Source organism: Staurois parvus, unplaced genomic scaffold (assembly GCF_062004578.1).
Source record: "Staurois parvus isolate SC_StPar_1 unplaced genomic scaffold, SC_StPar_1.0 ptg000053l, whole genome shotgun sequence".
In the NCBI taxonomy this organism is placed as follows: Eukaryota; Metazoa; Chordata; class Amphibia; order Anura; family Ranidae; genus Staurois; species Staurois parvus.
Genome location: NW_028317849.1, coordinates 5,248,295 through 5,273,443, shown reverse-complemented (window position 1 = coordinate 5,273,443; position 25,149 = coordinate 5,248,295). Strand labels below are relative to the sequence as shown.

Sequence of the window (25,149 nt, the reverse complement as noted above, 5' to 3'; positions counted from 1 at the left end):
GACCCCAGAAGCTATGCTTAGGCCTCATGTACACATAAACTCCCCTAGACATGTAGCTCTCCTGGCAGCAGAAGAACATTAAATGGTGCCGCGTTTAGTGCTTGGACATTTATTCATTCGGTTGGCCAGAGTGTCTTCCATTGACGTGAATAAACGTCCAAGTGCTAAACGTGGCTAGTGTTTAGATGCATTAACGTGCTTTTTTGTGGCGTTTAACTTTTTTGGCCAAAACGTTCCTCTCATGAACGCGAAGCTTTTAACTGGCCCTTAACTCTGCTGTTCCTAGACTCTGGTAAAAGTCTATTGTTACATGGACACATAGGCTTTTATTGAGTTGAGTTCAGGGGCTTTGGCAAAAAAACGCCAAAAACTCCTAAACCTGTTTAGGAGAAGCAGTGTACGTGAACGCCAAAAACTCCTAAACCTGTTTAGGAGAAGCAGTGTACGTGAGGCCTTATTATGTGGCAGGCATTTCATTGTGCTTGGTGCTAAAGAGGTAAAACAGGGATTCAAAAAGGGATTTCAAGTTCTGGTGGCACTTCTTTAAAAATTGAAGGACTGGACTACCTACTGTATGTGATGTGAAGTCTTGTTGGATTTTAAGATTGAACACACATTACTTCAGATCTCAGATAGAAAAAATGCTTACGTGAACCTTTTCAGTTTCTGTTAGATTTTGGTCTATTAAGAAACACACATTAGCTTTACATTTTGCATTGAGAAGGTTGGAACTATCAGGACTACAAGATGAAGTCCACATAATATCTGAGTAACTTTTATTTGGTCAAGTTAATGTTTAGACATAATTTAGTTATACTATTGCTGCTTTGTAGTATGGCTAACATATCTAAAATATATTTTATTTATTAATTTTAATCTTTTCCCTCTTTTCCAGTTTGTCCAAGTATGGATATTCGGAATAACCTAACAAAGTTGTATGACTTGGAAGACTGCACTGTTATTGAAGGTCATCTACAGATTTTGCTAATGTTTAACACCAAACCAGAACATTTTAAAGGGTTAAGATTTTCCAATCTTACCATGATAACAGACTACCTCCTTCTATTTCGAGTTTACGGTCTGCAAAGTCTAAAAGACCTATTTCCAAATCTCACAGTCATCCGTGGTACTCGACTCTTTTTCAACTATGCCTTGGTCATTTTTGAGATGCTTGATCTAAAGGAGATCGGTCTACACAGCCTTATGCGCATAACTAGAGGCTCTGTCAGGATTGAGAAGAACTACGAGCTGTGTTACCTATCTACCATTGACTGGTCAAAAATCCTGGACTCTGTGGAAGACAACTATATCAACCTCAATAAAGATAACAAGGAAGAATGTGGGGATGTGTGCCCTGGTGCTATAAAGGGAAAGAGCAGTTGTCCTTCTACAGTAATTAATTCCGTGTTTGGTGAGCGCTGCTGGACCCAGGATCACTGTCAAAGAAGTAAGTTTTATTTTTCTTTTTTCTGTTTTGTGTTTCAAATATATTGCAGTTGATGTTTTGTTTTTTTCTTGTTCCCTTAAAGCAGATTGTTTTATCTACTTCACAAATTAATCTATAGAAAGCAACATATCTGAGCTCCAGGCCTCTAGAGGGGAACCAATGTACTGGAACTTGGCCAAGACAGGAAGCAATCCAAAATTAGTGCTGTTCATTAAAGCAGGTCAAAGATGTTTCCACAATTGCAGACAATTTTGTAACACTCATGTTAGTAGGTCCAGATGACATTTTAGGAGAGTCTGTGGCCTGTTTCAGTGAAGGCAGCCTATTTTAAATTAGGCTTGTTTCCTTCTTTTAGGCTAACCCATTCTGGACACATTAAATATCAAGCTGCCTATTTCTTTATGGTTGGTTAAAATTGGTTTAACATAGTTTTAAATGCTTTGGTATGAAAAACAGTTTTGATATACTGTATCTAAAAGGAGAAGTGTGGGGTTTTAACATAAACACTCATACATACTCGTCTCCATGCTGCAGCATCGGTCTGATGCTGCAGCTGTCCCCCGCCAGCTCTTAGCCTGAGAAATGAGTAATCACATGACATGACTGTCAGTCACCACTCTCCCCTGAGAGAGGCTGAGCCAGCTGTGAAATCGGGCATCAGGATGGATCTGGACAATATGGTCTGGATCCTTCCAGAGCCTGGAGCAGCTCTGTGACATCAGCTAGCAGTGGACTTTTGCCGGCTGTTGGCTGATTCTAGGTCACAGGAGAGCAAAAGTGCGTTCACTCCTGTGACCCAGTAGAGAAGTATGGCCAAAGAAAGCTTCTCGTTTTAAACAGCTTGCCTGGAACTTGGTTTTGCAGAGAATGAACAGTCATACAGTTACTCCATGTAAGCATACATAACAGTTTACTAATTTTGCTTCCTGAAACTGTTTACCATTTAACTGAAATAGGAATGTGTATTCCAACTAATTTAATATCATATGTGTTTAATCACATTTACAATGCAAGAGGAAAATATATAGCTCATTTCACTAAGATTTGAAAGATTTGTCATTTTTCCATAATGCTCACATTATCAGTGAAAGCCAATGAGAAGTGAACCTAACAATCACACTGCCGAATACACTGATCCTTAACCCCTTTCGCCCTAAGGGTAAAACAAATATTAATGCCTTAGCACAATTTTGCAACTTTGACATGTGTGAGTAAAACCGTAAATATCATCACAACTACTTTGTGCATGCAGGTGAATTATATCTTATTTTCAGGACAAATTGGGCTTTCGGTTGGTGGTGAATGGTAATGGATATTTCCTGATATTTATTTATTTTTATCACAGGAAAACTGTCCCAAAATAGTGAACTTTTTTTTATAATTTTAGCTGTATATTTCTTGCTATTACCATAATTTACCACCAAAGGACAGCCCAACATAAGCGCTTCTGACGATCGCAGCGATACTACATTTGTTTATGTACAGCCCAGAGACAATGGTGCTTATTTTGCTTTTTTTTTTCTTATCCTACCTAAAACACACTGACACGAAGAGGTCAATTTACTAAAGGTTACTGCAGGCGATATGAAGGTCACATGACTCATTTTTCAGAATTATTGCCTGAGCTAATATGAGAGTCAGTTCATCAAAGTAAAATATAGCATGTGACGTAAATACCGCACATTTGTTAAAATAGTGAGATAAATAATGCAAAAAACATGAGAGAAATCATTAAACTCAATTCATTAAAAAATACTTTTGTTATTTATCATCGGGTGTTTGCTGGCGGTATTTTAGAAATGTACAAAATAACAATTAGAGGAACACTGCACTGTGCAGAAAGTGAAAAGTATACAATGTATCAATGTGAAAATGTTCTCCTCTGAGCTCAGGTATAAAAATAAATTTGTAACATTTCATCAGAGGGAGATCATTTTGTGAATGAAAGCACACTAGAATGTTTTCAGTTTCACATAATTGCTGTGTACCTTCTAGTGCAGTGTTAGCCTGCAAAAAAAAATTGTGAAAAAACAAAACCAAAAATAATGCAAAAAGTGCTAAATATTGCAAAACATAAATATTTAACACATTCGGTAAATAACACATGTTTTTTAGGGAGTTGACTACGTTTGAAATAAATACCGCATTTGTTATTTTAACTCAAAAATTCATGTGGTATTTGTTAGTGAATTGACCCCTAACTGACACTGATACTAATTAAAAGAAGAAAAAAAATCCTTCCCAAAAACACTAATCCTCGCACTGACCTAGATCAGTGGTGGGCAACCTTTTTTTTCAACTGAGCCAAATCTCGCCAAAACCACAATTGAAATTTATTTTGAGAGCCACATTTTTAAAACTGAAAATACATAGGATGGTACACTGTTTTTAGTTTCAATTTAAGTTTTTATAGTAATTCATCCCCCATAGTAATTCATCCCCCATATAGTAATTCATCCCCCATATAGTAATTCATCCCCCCTATAGTAATTCATCCCCCCTATAGTAATTCATCCCCCATATAGTAATTCATCCCCCATATTGTAATTCATCCCCCATATAGTAATTCATTCCCCATAGTAATTCATCCCCCATATAGTAATTCATCCCCCATATAGTAATTCATCCGCCATATAGTAATTCATCCCCCATATAGTAATTCATCCCCCCTATAGTAATTCATCCCCCCCTATAGTAATTCATTCCCCGTATAGTAATTCATTCCCCATATTAAGTCACCAAGTCCCCCCTGTGTCAATTCACTTACCTTTGCTCCGCGCGTTCCTCTCGCCGTTTTCCCGCGCCGTTCCGGTCTTCAGGGCAGACTGTGAGAGGAGCCTAGCTCCCCTCACGCTCGTCACGCTGCCCCGCCTACACACATTCTGACAGCCACATCCGCGGGCCGGATTAAAAGGTCCTGACTTTTGGGGCGGCCGCCCGAGAGGAGGGAGGGGAGCGGGCGCCCGGCACACAGAAGAGCCGCATTAGCGTGTGTAAAGAGCCGCGGCTTGCCGACCACTGACCTAGATCAAACCTTGTTCTAGGTATTTTTTAATTTAATGTAATTTTTTATTATTTTTATATTTTTTTTGTTTTGCACACCATTTTTTCTCTCTGCAAGGAGTGAGAGAATACAATGTATCGTCAGAGAGAGAAAACACGAGGGCGAGCTTAACAGTAACTGATGACCGTGACATCCAATCGCTCATATGGGACTTGGATCTCTTGATGAGACCCTCATCTCTGTGCTGGCAGCACACCATGTGTCGCTCTTCCAGCACAAAGACAGATGCGCAAATATGTGGCCCCATGGCGTCAGAGGGCCTAAAGCAATTCAGACATTTTACAGTCCAATGCATTGAGTAAATAGCTATTTTTTGATTAGTTAAATTTTAGCTAAATTTCATTAGTTACATTTTATTGTACTACATATGATCTACACATCAGTAAGACTGCTTTCCCATGATAGATTCTTTCCATTCACTCAAAACAATATTTTGGTGTTTGAATAAATGAAAACCGATTCACTGGTTTTTAATATCTCCCAGGTGTGTTGTGTTCTGTTGTGATCCATTGCAACGCAGGTGCATTGGGGTGTCAGACAATGAATGATACTACAACACACCAGCAGGCATCAGTACATTATTGTGCCATTTATTGCATGTGACTGCATCGTTGGTGTGTGAAGGAGAACTCATTGTTCCAAGCTATACATATTCCAATGACATACATTTTGCTCTTATCCGCCTCCTTTTGTGCAAGAGTTAAATCACAAGGACTGATAGGAGTACTACCATAGGAGTGTTTTAATTGTATCATAAGAATACAGTTTAAAACCACATACTTCTCATATGCAATAATAGGGAACCACACTATTACTAGGCTCCAACTTCAATAATATCTATATTGGCCTCCAGGAGAAGCACACCGCCTGGGTTAACTCCGTTTCCTGTTTGGGTTTAGTGATATCCTCTTAATGACTTTCTATCTAGGGCTTACACCTTCGAGGATGGAATTCATTCACTGGAATGGGGTTATGTTTACAGTATATACATCTGTCAAATGTAAGCAAAAAAAAAAGTTTGTCTTAAGATCAATGTTGCATCAAATCAAGCACTCTGAGGTGACTCCATTTCTTTAGGTGGACCTAAACCCTAACTTGATGACATTATAGTTTTGATAAAGCACTCAACAATTACAAAAAATTTTTTTCTCCATAAAAAAAGTTTTTGCTTGTCTGTACTGCTGATCTCCTTTTTGGAGGGAACCCCCATGCTAAACTTTAGAATAAAATGGCTTGGGGTCCCCCCCAAAATCTATACCAGACCCTTATCCAAGCATGCAGTCAGATGGCGGGAGCTAGTGTCCAGAGCGGAGCCTTTTTTTTTTTTTTTTTTCTTCTTTTTTCGGGTAGAGGTGGCGGCGGGCATCGTGATTGATATTGGATCTACTTCAGGGGACATTCTTTTATTTTCCTTCTTTTAATAAAGGGCTTGTCAAAGACTCTCTACTGTCTTCTTTCACACTACAGATTTTATTTTTTGTGAATGGGTAGTTGTACCATGTGCCACATACACATTCACATAGGAGGAGGCAGGATCTGGGGGCCCCCTTGCTAAAGGGGGCTTCCATATTCCGATAAGTCTCCTGCCCACAGACCCCTACAACCACCGGCCACGGTTGTGGGGAAGAGGTCCTTGTCCCCCCAGCACAAAGTACCCCCCCTCCTCCCCCCATATTGAGGACATGTGGCCTGGTATGGTTCAGGAGGGGGGGGGCCTGCTCGCTCATCCCCCCCTTTCCTGACCTGCCGGGCTGCATGCTCAGGTAAGGGTCTGGTATGGATTTTGGGGGGACCCCATGCCATTTTTTTTTTTTTTCTGCTTTAATTTTGACATGGGGTTTTCCTCCAAAATCCATACCTGACCCTTAGGGCTTTGTATGGATGGAGGGGAGGACCCCTACATTCAGCTGTCGGTGGGGAACCCTGCTGAGAGCTGATGACTCATAGGTTGTTCAGGACTTGGCGGCCACCCATTCCTTAACAACCCATGACAGTACTGACAGATACCAGTACATACTGCATGCCTGGACCACTACTTTAAATACTGCATGCATTTAATTATTTATTTCCTTTTGTGAATTGACTTTACCCGCTTCCATACTGGGCACTTTTACCCCCTTTCTCCCCAGGCCATTTTTCAGGTTTCAGCGCTCTCACACTTTGAATGACAATTGCGCGGTCATACAACACTGTACCCAAACTAAAATTTTATCATTTTCTTCACACAACTAGAGCTTTCTTTTGGTGGTATTTAATCAACACTGGGGTTTTTATTTGCTGCTAAATTAACAAAAAAAGACCGAAAATTTAAAAAACAAAACACGTTTTTCTTTGTTTCTGTTATAAAAGTTTGCAAATAAATTACTGTTCTTCATAAATTTAGGCCAAGATGTATTCTGCTACATGTCTTTGGTGAAAATAACCCAAATTAGGATGTATTATTTAGTTTGTAGGAAAATTATAGAGTTCACAAACTATATATCTGAATATTGATCAATCCTGAAGTACTGACAGCCAATCTAATTTCTTGAGGTCCAAGAATGTCAGAACAGTATAGATATCCCCCAAATGACCACTTTTTGCAAAGTAAACAGTCCGATGTATTTCATAAGAGGCATGACAAGTTTTTTGAAGTTGTAATTTTTTTGTCATGTTTCGGAAAATGAAAAAATGTAAAATAATTTTCACTATTTGTTTTTTTTTAACATACTGTCACCAGTGCATTACAGCGTCATCATATAACTGGCATGGCGGAGATCAGGGACACTGGCGACAGTATGGGGGAAAAAAAAATATTTATTTTTATTAGTTTTAATTTTTTATTAAAGATATTATTAAAGATAAGTTTTTTTTTTCATATTTCACTATGACCAAAGTAGTACAGTGTTACCATAGTAACATTGTACTACTTTGGGGAAGTGATCAGTATTTTTTTTTTTTTTTTACACAATTTGCTTATAGCAAAGAATTACTTTGCTGTAAGCAAGCATTTACCTGAATGACATCGATTCATTTAGGTTTTTTTTTTTTTGTGCTTAGCTGTGATTTGGCCATGGCTAATCACATGACACAGCTGGGCTGTGATTTAGGGACAGTAATACATTTGACATCACAATGTTTTTTCCTGCAAAAGAGACCTACACTGGGGGAGATTTACTAAAACTGGAGCACTCAGAATCTGGTGCAGCTGTGCATGGTAGCCAATTCACTTCTTACTTCAGCTTGTTCAGTTAAAGTGTTACTAAACCCACAACAATTAAATCAGTATGTATACGCAGTAAAGCATGCGTGTTATACTCACTGTAGAATCCAAGGGGTTAATCCTCTGCAGTGTGTAAAAAGGATGTTTGATCCTGTCTTCTCTGATCCACCTCCTTCCACGTTCCCCATTTCATCTCCTGATAGAACACAGCCTCAGGGGCACTCTGAACATGCTCAGTTTGATGTGTGCTGCTAGAGAGATTTTCATTTTTCTTGGGAGGGTGCATGTGATCAGCACAAGGCCAATAAGCACTGTCCAGACAGAGGGTCAGGGGTTATGCAAACTCATAGGGCAGTGAGAGGAGAATGAAAACTCCTCCTACAAGCTTTATCCAGTGCTCAGTTGGACACTGATAGAAGTTACAAGACTGCTATATTCTGCTGATGAGAAAAGGTATTTAGCAGTTTATATTTACTAATATAATTGCATTTCCATGTTCTGTGTACTGTGAGAGACCAGATATAGTGAATGCAGGCTTCTGGGTTTAGTAACAATTTAAGCTGTAACAATAAAACCTGGAAGCTGATTGATTTCTATGCACAGTTGCACCAAATTCTATGTGCACCAGTTTTAGTAAATTTCCCCCTTGTCTCTTGTGCAAAAAAAGGTTCTTTCCTTCCTCTTTACACAACTTTTTAGATGTATACGGAGCTCCTCATGCACAGCTCAGTCTACAATCCCAGCATCTATTTAGATTAATTCACTCCTGCTCGGATGCTCAGGAATTACATCCTTATGGGCTGGCTAATCAAGATGCCACACCCTGACTAACATTTTTTAAGGCGTAATTACACTTTTTTTTTTTTTTTTGCATGAATGTGCATTTCAAGTAGAAATCTCCTTCTTTACTGTGTGGCTAGTTCACAGCTATGTGCTGCTGTTTAATATGGGCCTATTTTACACCTATACAGGTGCATTGTCATGTACATACACAGGTGTGAATGGGCTGTTGTCCCTGAAATTGCTAGGTATTCCACACTGTGCACAGTAAAGCCACTTCATTCTGGATCAGAACAAATGGGTGAATTAAACCCTTGGTTCCTAGAGCCAAGGACATTCAGTTTTTGTGCCCTAGGTTTAGAATGATTATCAGGAATTGAATCTGTAACATAAGATATTCATTCAGTGGAAACCAACCTGGTTATTTGCATTTACCTTATTTTCAAGTTATTATTTCAAGGCCATATCTTATACTCATGCTACCACCTTTTACATGGGCAGCATGCAAAGAATCTTATGCAGGAAAGATGGCTTTGTCTTACCTGAGTTCAACATAGAACAATTTCTGCATGCAGTGTATGCTTTAGCATGTTAATGTAGTCCTTAAACAGGGACAAATGCTATTTGCATACATATTGGTCATTACAATAAACACAACATGCAGACCCAAGTAATTTGATGAGGAATAATTATCCTAGTAGGTCAAAGTAGACCACACTTGTTGCTTTTAAACATGGAATTAAACTGGTGTCTGTGTTCATCACTAGGTACTCTGTTGTTTATTGTTCTAAGTGTTAAACTATCAGGAAAGTGAATGTGAGGAGGCACAGTTTGCAACCTATTTATTACAGGTAGCTATATAGCGCCGTCAATTTACGCAGCACTTCACATATATACTGTACATTCACATCAATCCCTGCCCTCAAGGAGCTTGAAATCTAATCTCACAAACTCACATATTAGGGCCATTTTAGAGAAGATTTAGTTAACCTACCAGCATGTCTTTTGAGTGCAGGAGGAAATCAACACAGGTACAGGGAGCACTTGCAAACTTCAGGCAGGTAGTGCTGTGGTTGGGATTTTAAACGACAAACCTTGTGATTCTAGGCGGAAGTGCTAACCACTTCGCTACTGTGCTACCCAAATGCTCATTTGATGTATATATTCTTCTGTTTTATGCACTTTGTAGGGAGTTAATTGATCAATATATATACACACACTGTATATACATTTTAAAATCTGGAGTTCTGCTTTAAAAAGACTTGTAATGACTGAAAGATACCTGTGATCCTGACAGACAGCCTCTCTAGTGGGCTGACAACGCTGGAGCTCACATAATTTGAACCCAGCATGCAAAGTGATTGAATAGAACTATAGCAGTTACTTGTTTTCAGAAAGCATGTGATAAGAGCATTGCTAATATTGTGTCAGTTCAGGACGATGAATTGTGGGATACTTTAAAGGTATATACTCCCCCTTTTTAACTTTTGCCCACTTAATGAATGCTTTGTGCATTACAGCTTTGAAAACAAAGGAACTTTTTTGAGCTTTCCATTTAAAACAAAATCATGATAGCCCCAGATGTTCAATGCTTGTTCCCCCGGAAATTTTCTCCCTGGAAACACCCCCAAGTTTGGAGGCATTTAACAAGTGTAGTCTTCAGCATGTAGGACGATGTATTAGCTCTTAAACATCATTGGACCAGCATGCTGACAGCAGTAGCCAGTAACGCATAATACTTACCTTTCTTTTAGCCTCCTCCTCTGCTGCCTAGAGCATGCCTGTTTTTCTGATAGTGGAAATTGTGTATGCCTCCTGCACTACCCAAGGCCTGAGCCGTGTATCGGCAGGCCTGAGCATTTTTGTGCAGGGTTTGTGGGAGGAAGGGGCAAGACTCAAGTGGGGCATATGTGAAGTAATTTGTGTCGATAGCCTGTGGAGTTCAGCATCAAGGCACCCCTAAATAAATTTAAATTGTTGGCAGCTATAATACAATATATGTAATTATATTGGATTTAAAAAATATAAAGCTTAGGCAGCTGCCATCTAGTGTAGCTGAGTTGATAGAGAACCACCAGACCTATAATTCGTAGGTTAAGACAACAAGTAGATGACTGTTTACTACACTGGTACCTTCTACGCTGTACTTGTATTTGTACCTTGGTACCTTCTACGCCTTTCTGAACTGGCGTGCACGTGGTAGTAAGAAGTGGGCTTTTTTTCTATGGCGCCACACGTGTCTGTACTGGAAGTGTGCTCTATCGCATGCCCCCAGCATGGAAACGTGGTCACCAACAGCTCCTGGTCTCATAATGATGAGGAGCTGGTAAGACTGACTACTGATCACATGATCATTAATGTTAGAACCTGGCCTTGTACTCTTTCTCCTCTGTGAAGAGAAAAGGGTAAATTGTATCTTTTTCTCCTCAATAGAGGAAAAGTCTGTGTAAACAAAGAAAGTATGTTGAGAAACAAATAAAGATGAAATAGTTAGATCAAGGCTTGATGAAGGTTAGTGTCACTGCTAGCATAATGGTCAGTGTTAGAAAACCTTTTTTTCTATCTAAAATACACTATTTAATGGCAAGGTCAGTGTGTTTTATGTAGGATAAACAAAGCAAAATGCACACTGTTTCCTGGCCCTACTAAAAACATTCATAAAAATGCACACAAACATGGTATCCTCCTACACATCAAGAGTAGGGGAATTTGCTTAGGGTTTTGCTTTTAGCAGTGGGTCATGGTAATGACCTAAATAATAATAATAAAAAAAAAAACAAGAGATATCCATTAACATTTACCACTGAATGAGGTTCCAGTTTATCCTGGAAAAAACAAGGTATAATTCACCTGGGGTGCCACAAGATTTTAATAGGCGTGCCATGACTGGATAAAGATTCCAAAATGCTGTTTGAGATTTCAGAACAAGTGTACTGTAGATTTATATAAATCTTTATGCAAGTTTTCGAGTATAACACAGTGTGACAAAGTGTACTGTAAATATTTGCTGCTCTGTTTTAGGTCTCTGATGGTGTTCAACTGCTAAATGCTAAAATAGACTTCTTTATCTAATAGCTATGAATGATTGTATCAAAAATGATTCAGACATCTGTTTGTGAACCTGTCCTTAACCGGTTCCCCGCTGCCCTATAGCAGAACTACTGCTGCAGGGCGGCAAGGTTGTGCAAAATCACGTGTATATACAGTGGGGATCGAAAGTTTGGGCACCCCAGCTAAAAATTTGTATTAATGTGCATAAAGAAGCCAAGGAAAGATGGAAAAATCTCCAAAAGGCATCAAATTACAGATTAGACGTTCTTATAATATGTCAACAAAAGTTAGATTTTATTTCCATCATTTACACTTTCAAAATAACAGAAAACAAAAAAATGGCGTCTGCAAAAGTTTGGGCACCCTGCAGAATTTATAGCATGCACTGCCCCCTTTGCAAAGCTGAGACCTGCCAGTGTCATGGATTGTTCTCAGTCATCATCTGGGAAGATCAGGTGATGTCAATCTCAAAGGTTTTAAATACCCAGACTCATCTGACCTTGCCCCAACAATCAGCACCATGGGTTCTTCTAAGCAGTTGTCTAGAAAACTGAAACTGAAAATAGTTGACGCTCACAAAGCTGGAGAAGGCTATAAGAAGATAGCAAAGCGTTTTCAGATGTCAATATCCTCTGTTCGGAATGTAATTAAGAAATGACATCAGGAACAGTGGAAGTTAAAGCAAGATCTGGAAGACCAAGAAAAATATCAGACAGAACAGCTCGCAGGATTGTGAGAAAAACAATTCAAAACCCATGTTTGACTGCACGATCCCTCCAGAAAGATCTGGCAGACACTGGAGTTGTGGTACACTATTCCACTATAAAGAGATACTTGTACAAATATGGTCTTCATGGAAGAGTCATCAGAAGAAAACCTCTTCTACGTCCTCACCACAAAAATCATCATTTAAACTTTGCAAATGAACATATAGACAAGCCTGATGCATTTTGGAAACAAGTTCTGTGGACCGATGAGGTTAATATTGAACTTTTTGGCTGGAATGAGCAAAGGTACGTTTGGAGAAGAAGGGGCACAGAATTTAATGAAAAGAACCTCTGTCCAACTGTTAAGCATGGGGTTGGATCAATCATGCTTTGGGGTTGTGTTGCAGCCAGTGGCACAAGGAACATCTCACGAGTAGAAGGAAAAATGGATTCAATAAAATTTCAGCAAATTTTGGATGGTAACTTGATGCCATCTGTGAAAGAGCTGAAGTTAAAGAGAGGATGGCTTCTACAAATGGATAATGATCCTAAACACACCTCGAAATCCACAGGGGATTACATCAAGAGGCGTAAACTGGAGGTTTTGCCATGGCCTTTACAATCTCCTGACCTCAACATAATTGAAAATCTATGGATAGACCTTAAAAGAGCAGTGCGTGACAGACAGCCCAGAATACTCAAAGAACTGGAAGACTTTTGTAAGGAAGAATGGGCAAAGATACCTCAAACAAGAATTGAAAGACTCTTGGATGGCTACAAAAAGCGTTTACAAGCTGTGATACTTGCCAAAGGGGGCAGTACAAGATATTAACTCTGCAGGGTACCCAAACTTTTGCAGACGCCATTTTTTTGTTTTCTGTTATTTTGAAAGTGTAAATGATGGAAATAAAATCTAACTTTTGTTGACATATTATAAGAATGTCTAATCTGTAATTTGATGCCTTTTGGAGATTTTTCCATCATTCCTTGGCTTCTTTATGCACATTAATACAAATTTTTAGCTGGGGTGCCCAGACTTTCGATCCCCACTGTATATATGTGTGTGTGTGTGTGTATATGTATATGTGTATATATATGTATATGTGTATATATATATGTGTGTGTGTGTGTGTGATTTTGCATTTCCGGATAGGAGCCACGCGCACCGCCATTGGCGGCTAAAGCTGTCGATCACCAGGCCCCTGCCAAAGATTCCCCGCCGGCACCCACGGATTGCCGAGGAACACTGACCGGGGAGAGGTCTGTGTGTAAACACAGATCTCTCCCCTGTCAGCACCAACATGCTGCTTTGTATTGCTCTGCATAGCAGAGCAATACAAAGCAGCATGTTTCCCTAGCAAAACACACAGCACACATAGTAAAACAGCACACAGTTAACCATTTGATTGCCCCAGACGTTAACCCCTTCCTACCCAGTGCCATTAGTACAGTGTCCGTACTTTTTATTAGCACTGATCGCTGTATTAGTGTCAATGGGATGTCAGTGGCAGTCAGTCCCCCCCCAGTGTCAGATTGCCCGCCTCAGTCCCGCTATAAGTTGCTGATCACCGCCATTACTAGTATGAAAAAAATCTGCAATTATAATTCCAATATATATATCACCATTTGTAGACATTATAACTTTCACGTAAACCAATTAATTTACATGTATTGGGATTTTTTTTTTGTAAAGACATGGAGCAGAATACATTTTGGCCTAAGTTTATGAAGAAATTTTGTTTTTGCTGGATATGTTTTATAGCAAAAAGTCAAAAATATATATATATTTTTTTCAAAATTGTTTATAGCGCAAAAAATTAAAACCGCAGAGGCGATCAAATACCACCGAAAGAAAGCTCTATTTGTTGGAAAAAAATTACATTCATTTAATTTATGTACAGCGTTGTATGACCGTGCAGTTGTCAGTGAAAGTAACATCGCAAAAAATGGCCTGGTCAGGAAGGGGGTAAAACCTCTGGAGGGCAAGTGGTTAATTTAAGCAACTGTAAACAATAAGCTGCAACATAAGCCCTGTTACTTTCATTATTGGCACATATATTTTTATTTTAGGACTATGATAAATCAACTTATATAAACTCTATGCACTTTAATGCACGGATGTGGTCAATGTGAACATGTGCATTCTACATTTATGTTTGCTGTTGCTGAAAGTGGAGAAACTGGTGGAAGGAGTTGTGCAAATGACCAGCATGTTTAGAACACTTTGATGTGAACTGGTAAAATTGAGCTGCAAGATACATTCACAAACAAATCTGTCAAAATTACCCCCTCATTGGAAATGCCGTCTTAGCAAGCTTTCTCAATATAGTTTGGTCACAAAACTTTAAATTTATGCAAAATACTGAGCCACCCCAGCTGAATTATACCTTGTTCTTTCAAGACAAACGACCTTCATTTGGAGGTATATGTTAATGGAAATCTCTTGGGGTGTGTGTGTTTTTGTTTGTGTGCATGTGGCCCATAATGGTGTAAAAAAAAAAAAGATATGACATTACAATATCCAACCACCAGAACACCCTGAACAAGTTCTCCTACTCCTGAAATGCATGATAACACATACATGTATGTATGCATTAGTTATTTGTACCAGGAGTAAATGGTATGTGTGTGTGTATGTAATATATATATATATATATATATATATATATATATATACGCTATTTATTTTTGCTTTTATCCTGAAGACACTGATAATAGCACTGGCGCTGCATATGAAACCTTTTTTATTCTGTCTATAACATCACTGACCCTGAACGTACAATAACACTAACCAAGACTAAGCTCTCATTTACCTATTTTATCTTTTGATTTTTTTTTTTTTACCTCTAGCTAGAGGAAAGATACTGTTACGCAGAGGAGTACAGGGCACGGTACAGGGACAGGTTCTAACACTATTGATCATTGTGATTGCCTGTCACAGTGATCACGGGATCAAAAGACAAGGCTGCTATAAAGAAGAAAATGTGCAGTTGTTCAAGAATGGAGCATTTTTAAAAGCAGACACAGGTTTACCGTACCCCATTAAACTCACGGTGGCAGCTTTAGATCCTGTTCCTATTTCCTATTATGCACATATTTTCATTAATTTTTTTAGATTTAGTTTTTTTTACCCTAGATGTCTTTTAACATGAATATGGTAGACGGTACTTTAACTTATTACTAATCTACAAACTTGTAGCCTGTTTTGAGTATGAGTCAATACATTAAAGACATCAATTGTCTTGGATTAGGGGTGTGCTATAAGAACAATGAACTAACCTTTTCTAGTAATCAAATGACACAGGATGTTTATAGGGATTTGGCTGTATGTCAAGAAAAGGAAGAATAAGCGAGTGTTGAGGTACATTTGCTCATTATCAATTGTAGATTGGCTTCAGCTGATGGGATAGCTCTATACAGAAGTGGGAGATTAGCATAGTTTTATGATGAGGTGGAAAGTACTGTTCTTGTTAAACCAGAGAGTAGGATTGAGAGAGAGAGGAGAAAAGGAGAAAAAAAGAAAACAAAAAGGGAGGGGGGAGAGGGGCAAAGAAATGGGACAAGGGAAAGTGAATAGTATGAGTGGGAGAGTTGAAGGAAGCTTGCCCCTTGATTCATTCACCCCAGAGCCCTTTACAGACTACAACATATATGCTAGAAAACTGATTTCAAGGTGAGGACGGGCATATATGATCCAAGATTGCCAGGTCCACAATAATTTCATTATGGGTGTCTTTCAGGATGCCGGTCAATTAAGAGAATTTATTCAAGATGTTTAATAGATTGGGAAGAGGTATTATGAGTTGATATAGTGTTAGTAAGTTATAGTCTTCAAAAGGCAAAATCTGTGTTGAATCCCTGCATATTTTCATAACACGTATGGCGTCGTTAGACATTTTCACACCTGTAAACAAAGAATTTTAGCACACCCGGTTCCAATTGCGCAATACTGGATTTTCATACAGACCAACGTGACATTTCAGGGACACAGTGGCTCACTTTCTCAAGGTAATTTACAGAACAAGATATGGAAACGTAAACAACACTATACACTGTATATACCTATAGAAATGGCTTTCCAGTGAGGATCCCCCACAGTGGAGTATGTAAATGCTGCTCCCCGAACCTATGTTAGAAAAGGCTCAAGATCCATAGTAATTGCACTTTGCGCCAACCGCAGAAAGCATTGTGCATGTGCAATACTCATTTCCAGCTCGATCAGCAGCCAGTGTTTGACCATTGATCAGCAACACCCATGTTCTTTCAGATATCAAGAAAAATAAAATGACAGAGACCAACTGTCAATTGCAAGGGTCAAAGAAAAATAACAAGGAACAGGGTTGTACCAGTAGAAGGGGTAAAACAAGTCAAACCACACCCCTAATTATGCGATCAAATAAATTTAAACTTAATACAATATGATAATGGTTGTTACATAATAGAAAAACTATAATAATTTGTGTTTAAGCCCCAGAGAATAACTAACTGTATGGATTCAAAAAGATTTCCTCTGTAAATAAATCTTTGCTCTGTCCTGATCGATCACCATTCCTCTGTCATGGCTTTTGGTGCTGGGTGTTAACAAAATTGACCGCAGCGGGTTATCCCAAATAAAGGGGCTTATTTTGAGTTATTCTTCAGGGCCACCAAAATGTTGCTCCTTTAATCTTTAATCCTACATGTGAAATTTCCTGTGGTCATGCCAATAAATACCAGGAAGAACAATCATTTCAGTAGGTGAATATAGTAATCTGTTTTCCAATTGCAGTATTGACATATCTGAAAAGTCCAGCTTGTGTGGGGGTGTGAAAAAGTTGAACCACGTACAAGAGAAATACAAATGTTGTAGTTCATGCAATGATACAACCTTTCTTGTATGAGACATGAAAGGGATCTTTTTGATATATATCATTTAAGTCAATTCTGATAAATCTCTTAAGATTTTTGCTTTATGTGTGTGTTGGACAATGCTTACCCCTCATAGACCTCTGTTGCAGAAAAACCTGTTGCCATGTTGATTTTTTATCTTTTTGATCTTTTCAGACCTGAAACTGTGCAGCTAAATGAACGGTAGCTTAGCCACACCACTGGGCTTGTGGTACCTGATTCAAAACAATATTGATTGCTCTATCAAGTGCCCTCTTTACAATGGTCTCAAAGTTCCTGCATTCTAGGAAATTACGATGCCTTAAATTGATCTGGTGATTCCTTCCTTTCACCTCAAAATAAATCCATAGTACCCAAAGAAATTGTAACACTGTAAAATTTTCACTTAGGTTAATTTAATAGTTACAAGTAATATAACAGAATATGTAAAAAAGGAAATCTGGGCCAGAACAATTCCAAACGAGCTACAGATTGCAAAAGATAGTAGGACAAACTCCCAAAAATTCTTCAAATATATTAATAGTAAAATGGTCAGGTCTGAGCATGTAGGCCTTTTTACTAAATAATCTAGAGTGGGTGACTGGGGGCAAAGAGAAGGCAAATTTATTAAATACCTTCTTCAGCTCTGTGTATACAAAGGAACATGGGGGAGCTCATGTCCATAATGGGGATAATACTGACACAGTCCCAAATGATCCACAGTCGCTCAGAATTGATATGGTCCAGAAATACGTGGGACAGAATAAAGGTGAATAAAGCATTTGGACCAGATGGTATACACCCATAGGTCCTAAAAGAATTGACCTCTGTCATTTCAAATCCATTATTTCTAATTTTTAGGGACTGTTTAATGACTGGCATAGTACCACTGGATTGGCGTAAGGTCAATGTGGTGCTTGATCAAAATCTTTACCAAGTAACTATAGACCTGTTTGTTTAACTTCTATAGTTGGGAAGATACTGGAGTTCATTAAAAGACCACATAGAGTTCTTGCTGGAGAAAAATATTTTAAGCAACAGACAGCTTGGATTCATGAAAGGCACAAGTTGTCAAACAAATCTGATTTCTTTTTATGAGGAGGTGAACAAAAACAAAGGAGTGGCTGTGAACGTTGTATACTTGGATTTTGCAAAAGCGTTTGACACAGTTCCCCACACACAGCTAATGTGTAAGTTAAAGTCTACAGCTTTGGAAAAGTCTGTTTGCAAATGGATAAAAAACAAACTAAAAGACCGAATTGTTAGTGGTGTACCCCTAGGTTCAGTGTTGGGACCCTTACTTTTTAATAAATTTATAAATGACATAGAGTCTGCAGTACTAGGGTCGTTGGTTCGAATCCCAGCCACGGCACCACCTGCCTGGAGTTTGCATGTTCTCCCTGTGCCTGCGTGGGTTTCCTCCGGGTACTCCGGTTTCCTCCCACACTCCAAAGACATGCTGGTAGGTTAATTGGCTCCTGTCTAAATTGGCCCTAATATGTGTATGTATGAATGTAAGTTAGGGACCTTAGATTGTACACCCCTTGAGGGTTAAGGACTGATGTGAATGTACAATATATATGTGTAAAGTGCTGCGGAAAATTGACGGCGCTATATAAGTACCTGAAATAAATAGAGTCTGGGATTAAAAGTACCATTTCAGTCTTTGCAGATGACACCACGTTATACAGTGGAATCCTTAGAGGATGTCTCCAACTTACAAGCTGATCTCAAAGCGCTTTTTAATTAGGCAACTACGTGGCAAATGAGGTTTGATGTTGATAAATGTAATGTACACTTGGGGGCTAAGAATATGCATACATCATACATACTAGGGGGAATACAACTGGGGGAATCAATGGTAGAGAGGGATTTGGGAGTTCTGGTAGATCATAGGCATCCAATGCCAAGCTGCAGTTTCCAAAGCCAGCAAAATCCTTTCTTGTATAAAGAGAGGTATAGACTCCAGGAAGAGAGAGAAAAAAAATGTTTTGCCCCTGTGCAAATCATTAGTAACACCTGATCTGGAATATGCAGTTCAGTTTTGGGCATTAATTCAGAAAGAATATTGTGGAACTTGAGAATGGCAACCAAACTGATAAAAGGCATAGAGAAGCTCATCTATCAGAAAAGATTCGAGGAACTGAGTTTATTCTCTCTTGAGAATAAGAGATTAAGGGGGAAATGATCAACATGTATACATACATAGGTGGTCCATATAGTGAACTTGGTGTACAGTTATTTACTTTAAAGCAATGCCAAAGGCTTAACTTTTTTTTTTTCCCTAAAAACAACAAACATGTCTCTACTTACCTGCTGTGTGCAGGGTTTTTGCACAAATCAGCCCAGATCCTCCTCTTTTCGTGTCCCCCACAGGCAGCTCTCCTGGCCCCTCCCTCCTGTTGGGTGCCCCCACAGCAAGCAGCTTTCTATGGGGGAACCCGCTACTCCATGTGTCCATTCACACATGGAGCTGTGGTTTGGCTCTGCCCCCTCTCATTGGCTGTGATTGACAGCAGTGAGAGCCAATGGCACATACAGTATATTGCCAACAGTATTGGGACATTTCTCCAAATCATTGGCTTCAAGTGTTCCAATCACCTCCATGGCCACAGAAGGTATAAAATCAAGCACCTAGGTATGCAGACTGGTTCTACAAACATTTGTGAAAGAATGAGTCACTCTAAGGAGCTCAGTGAATTAAATCGTTGTACCGTGACAGGTTCATCCGTGAAATTAGTTTTTCTACTAAACATTCCACAGTCAACTGTTAGTGGTATTATAACAAGGTGGAAACAACTGGGAACAACAGCAACTCAGCCATGAAGTGGTAGGCCACGTAAAAAAACAGAGCAGGGTCAGCGCATGCTGAAGCACACAGTGCGCAGAAGTCGCCAGCTGTCTGCAGTCAATGGCTAAAGACCTCCAAACTTCGTATGGCCCTAAGATTAGCACAACAACAGTGCACAGAGAGCTTCATGGAATGGGTTTCCATGGCCGAACAGCTGCATCCAAGCCTTATTATCACTAAGTCCAATGCAAAGCGTCGGATGCAGTGGTGTAAAGCACGCCACCACTGGACTCTAGAGCAGTGGAGACATGTTCTCTGGAATCACTCTTCTCTGTTTGGCAATCGGATGGACATGTCTGGGTTTGGTGGTTACCAGGAGGGTGGTTGCAAAGGGTGGGCCATCTTAATAATGAACCCTACGGACTAAGACTAGAATGCCATTAACAGTTCATGTGCGTTTTAAGGCAGGTGTCCCAATACATTTGGCAGTATAGTGTATATCTTCAATGTATTTGAGCCATGCGTAAACATGGCTCCAGTACAGAGGCGAAGAGTAAATATAATCTAATTTTAGTAATATGGCAAACAAAGTAGCTGCTGACCTGCCCATGGCAGTCCCTAGTATCTATTTGAACATTTTTGTCCTTTTAAACTTGAAGAAATTGTTGGAAAGAACACTATCCAAAGTCTGTAAAATAAATGAAGGGACATCAGTTGGACTACTCAAGAGAAAATATCTCTTGTCTCATAAAGAATAGTACATAAAGAATATCCATACTTGTGAAAAGAGAGAACCTGCGCTACACCCAACAGATAATGAAAGTGACAAAATAAGATATAAAATGCAGTGAATAAATAAAGTGAACTGCCGCTACTCTCTTCATGAATACCAGAAAAATTAAAAAAACAAAAAATAAATGAGTGCGCTGTACACTAAACCAATCTGACACAATAAATAAACACAATATATCAAAAATGGACCATAAATAGATATGTGCATATACAAAATGTGCAAAAAATACATCTAAAGTGCTAAAGGTCCATATACATAATACAAATTATCAAAAAGTCCCAAATCCAATGCTGAAAAAATCCTCCTACAGAGTACTATGGTGTCCACAAGTGCTCGCCACAACAAACAGATCAGTCTCTTGCCAGACACATTGATCTCCAATCAAAAGATCAAACGAACAGATGGTGTCCAGATTCCACACTGACACCCGTGCTAGCAATATCAAGGGAGATGGATGGACGGCTGCGGGCTGACCCAAATGAATTCCTCACATCGAACCACTCTCCATACAATGTAGAGAGAGATTAAAACAGAAGAGACTTCATAGTGCAACCCGATTTAAAACTCAAAAATGTATTCAGTAAAATATTGTACTTACAAAGATAAGGTGCATAAAGGAAGTCTATAAATTCAAAATTCCTGCGATGTCCTACCACCAGCCGGAACGGGGTGACGTCACAGAAGACTCGGCCCGGCAGCACTTTCGCATTGGATTTGGGACTTTGATAATTTGTATTATGTACATGGATTTTTAGCACTTTAGATGTATTTTTTGCACATTTTGTATATGCATATATCTATTTATGGTCCATTTTTAGTATATTGTGTTAGATTGGTTTAATATCTATACTTGCTAGAGTGCAGTCAGGTTTGGGTTTGATGTCCGGTAATTAGAAATGATGGTGGGGTAGTAACAAAGGGGATAGAGAAAGAGAAATTCAGGAATTTGAACAGGGCTGTATAGTATTCCCAGAATCAGAAACAGTTGGATAGTTAAAGTTCCAAAGCACTTGTGAATTTTAAGAAGGAAAAAATTCAAGGGTAGATTGTCTCTCTGAAATTCCCGGAGTTGGCCTTTAAGTGGCACCAGTAAGATATTGTTCCTTAGAAATAACCTGGGTACCAGTGTGGATGCCATTCATCTGTCATGTAGAGTGCATGTACAGTAGTTGCTTCGCATTGAAGCGCTTGGTACCTAGGCTTCCTGTCATAGAGGGAATAGTGGATATTTAGGAATGAGGGAGTGTGAATGCCAAGCAAGAAGTACAAAAACATAGAAGATAAGTAATTGTAAAAAGGAAAATAAAATTCTATGCGGGAAATGGAATGTAATAATGACTGAAAGAGGGGCCAGTGCTTGGAATTTTGCTAATATTTCAAATAGTACCTATACTCAAAAGAAGATAGAAAAAAAAAATTGTTCTTCTAGGAAGTGCATATTTATCTAAACATTCAGGCACTGAAGGGGTTACTGACCTTTTAACAAAAGCAACAATTCTAAGCATGGAATGTTTGCAGCTGTGATAAATTCTCTTTCCTCCTCCCTCAGTTTCTTATGTCTGCAATACTGCACCTTGTTCCTTTCCCATCCTTGTCTGCACTTCACTTACTAGCTGTGGATTGCTGTTCTTCCTGTTTAGTGAGCCTTTCTGTTTCTTGCCCTGTTTTTTTCCCCAGTTACCACAAGGCTGTTGATCCATCACTGGGTAATTGCAAACTTCAATGATTAAAGTTAAACCTGCTAGAAGTATGGGAGCTGCCATTGTGCAGTTTTAGAATTGACAAATGGGCTGCAACTACACCTGGAATGTGGACACAGGAAGTCATGTGAAGTGTAGTACTGATGTATTAGGCAATGGAGCAATAGAATGTGTTTTTTTTTTGTGTGTTTTATTTCAAATATCCCTTGCACATAATTGGGTATCTAAAGTAAGTTTCAACCTGCTTTCAGAGTGATGCAGTGTGGTTTGACCACACCGCGGGAGAACTGCAGTATATCTGTGGGTTAGCCAATCTTTCCAATGGGGCTCTATTGGGTCCATCAGACGTTTTCTGAAAGTGCACCAAAAATGCAGCATGCAGAAATTTCGGTGCGCTTGCTGAAAGTGCACCAACACTGCAGGACCCGATAGAACTCTGCGGTCAAACCGCAGCAGTCTGAAAGCAGCCTAATGTAACTGAATATTTTCACCTTATTTTAGTAAATCAACTTCATTGCTTAAAGCTGAAGTCTAGGTATGATTTTAATTGCATAGTTAGGTTATTATAGCTTGGCACAATGTAAGTATGCATATCTCATACCTGAAGGGCCACTCTGAAAGGCGGCGATCACTGTAATAGTCCGCACTACTACGGTGATCACTATAGTCTTCCAGATCCTGTGTTGAGGGGCTTTACTTCTGCAGAATGCCTTATATTTTTTCAATGAATACAGAGGGTTCTCTAATTGGATGAGACAGAGATTGTGATGTTGCTTCCCTGCCTCTACACCTTGCCCAATCAGGGGATGCCTTGTACCCATTTAAAAAATATAAGGCATTGTGGGAATGGCAGCAGTGCTGAGCAGGCAACTTCTTGTGGTCACTCTGTAGAAGGGAAGCCTCTTAGCACAGCACCTGAAAGATTGTGTCAGTCGAGGTAGTAGAGTTGACTACTACAGTGATTGTCACATTTCACAGTGGTCCCTCAGGTATGAGATATTCACATGCTGGACCAATGCAACTATGCAATGAAGACTATACCTAGACTTCAGCTTTAACCCCTTTTTTGCCCTGCAGGGATCCCATTAATGGTGTCTATAGAGGTTCTAGGGGACTGTTAATTTGAACATATTAGGTTAACAGCAAGTATACAAACCAGTGCAATATAACCTTTGGTCACAATTCTTGAATAAGATATAACATATAGATGTGCTTGTTTGGAATTTTTCTGCTAATGCCCAAACATGCTATAGCATACTTAAAATCCTGGTCCCTTAGAGTAGTAGCAGTAGCTGTTTATACTGTATAAGCAGTGTTTATGAAGGGCAGTGTAGTTATATGCATATACAGTAAAATTATGTTTCAGCAATGAACTGCAGAAAATGTAGAAACTAGAAGGTGCTATCTAGTAAACAATAAAAACTGCAAAGTTTGTAGGAAGAACATTGCATGCGCATAGTACCCTGTGATTGGACTATTGCCATCTATTTTTTATTTTAATCATGTGAGATAAATGATGGTCATGTGTATGTATTTCTGGATTAAACTGGAGAGGTCTTGTATGCAGGGCTTTATTTGAGGTTTGTGAAGCCCTTTCTTACAAAAAAAAAAAACTTTCTACCTCATTTATAATTACACAGTTATTGCTGCAAAAACAGTAATAGAGAATTATGAACAGAATATTGTGTATGCGATATATTTGCTTGGGGAAAGAACCATGGAACACATTTTAAAGTTCAAAATACAAACTCAAAAAGGGATCATCTTAAAACTACACTATTTTAATACCACATTACATGCAACTAAGATTTGTAAGTGATGGAACTGGGAACATATTATATTGGATGGTCCTATCAGAGGGGAAGTGTTTACCCTAAAGCAAGGGTCTCCAAACTTTCTAGACAAAGAGCCAGTTTACTGTCCTTCAGACTTTAGGAGGGCCGGACTGTGACAGAGTAGAAAAGACCCTGATGTCAGTAAAAACAATGCCCCATCTTTCTTTTAAAGGGTAGCAGCTGAAACACTTCAAGGAAATCACAATAACCTTGAAAGCCTAATAAATAAAGAAAAGTGCAGCGCTAATAAAAGATAAATAGCACAGATATAAGTAAGTTTGTTCAAATAATTTAGTTCAAAAGATAATCTCATAAAATGGCGTCGGCTCAATGCGCATGTGCCATTTTCCCTATTTAGAGCACTGACGTCCGTCACGCTACTATTAGCCTCCCCACTGATGATGTGCCTTAGCACGAAAGGCCTTAGAAACTGACAGAGCGTGACGTCATCGCCGCCGGGACCACGAGGATGCCCAGCGGCCATCTTACATAAGGGTCAATGCTGCAGTACTTTTGCTTATTTCACTATTGACATAATATCTCTGCTTGCACCCTGATGTTATATTCTATTTTTTAACCTTGAACTCAATAAATCATCTGAACATACTACAATATTGGCACTTTCTTTGGGCTCCAATGCGGAGCTATTAAACCCACAGAGAGATCCCATTATACCCAGCATTCAGAGGAGGGAGTCCTGTACCCAGGCTGAGCACCCACATATCCTTTAAGGGGACCTCTGGATCCAGCAGATTCTAATGCAGGCCATAGATGGGGAGAAAAACTGCAGATTTTTCTTTTAAAAAACGAAAAATCGGTTGTTCAAGTGGCCGACGTTACCATCAATGGTAAAAAAAATCGGCCGATTTTCTACCCGTCTAGAGCCTGCAAAAAGTGTCCCTGCAGAGAGCTC

General features: G+C 39.2%; 1 protein-coding gene across 1 annotated transcript in view; it reads left to right on the top strand.

Annotated features, from left to right (window-relative positions):
- Window positions 1-25,149, top strand: part of INSR (insulin receptor) — a 176,067-nt gene that overhangs the window by 65,213 nt on the left and 85,705 nt on the right. The window contains exon 2 of the mRNA XM_089667526.1: window positions 896-1,447. Within this exon, the coding sequence (XP_089523652.1) occupies window positions 896-1,447 (552 nt within the window). The remainder of the gene's footprint in view (window positions 1-895; window positions 1,448-25,149) is intronic.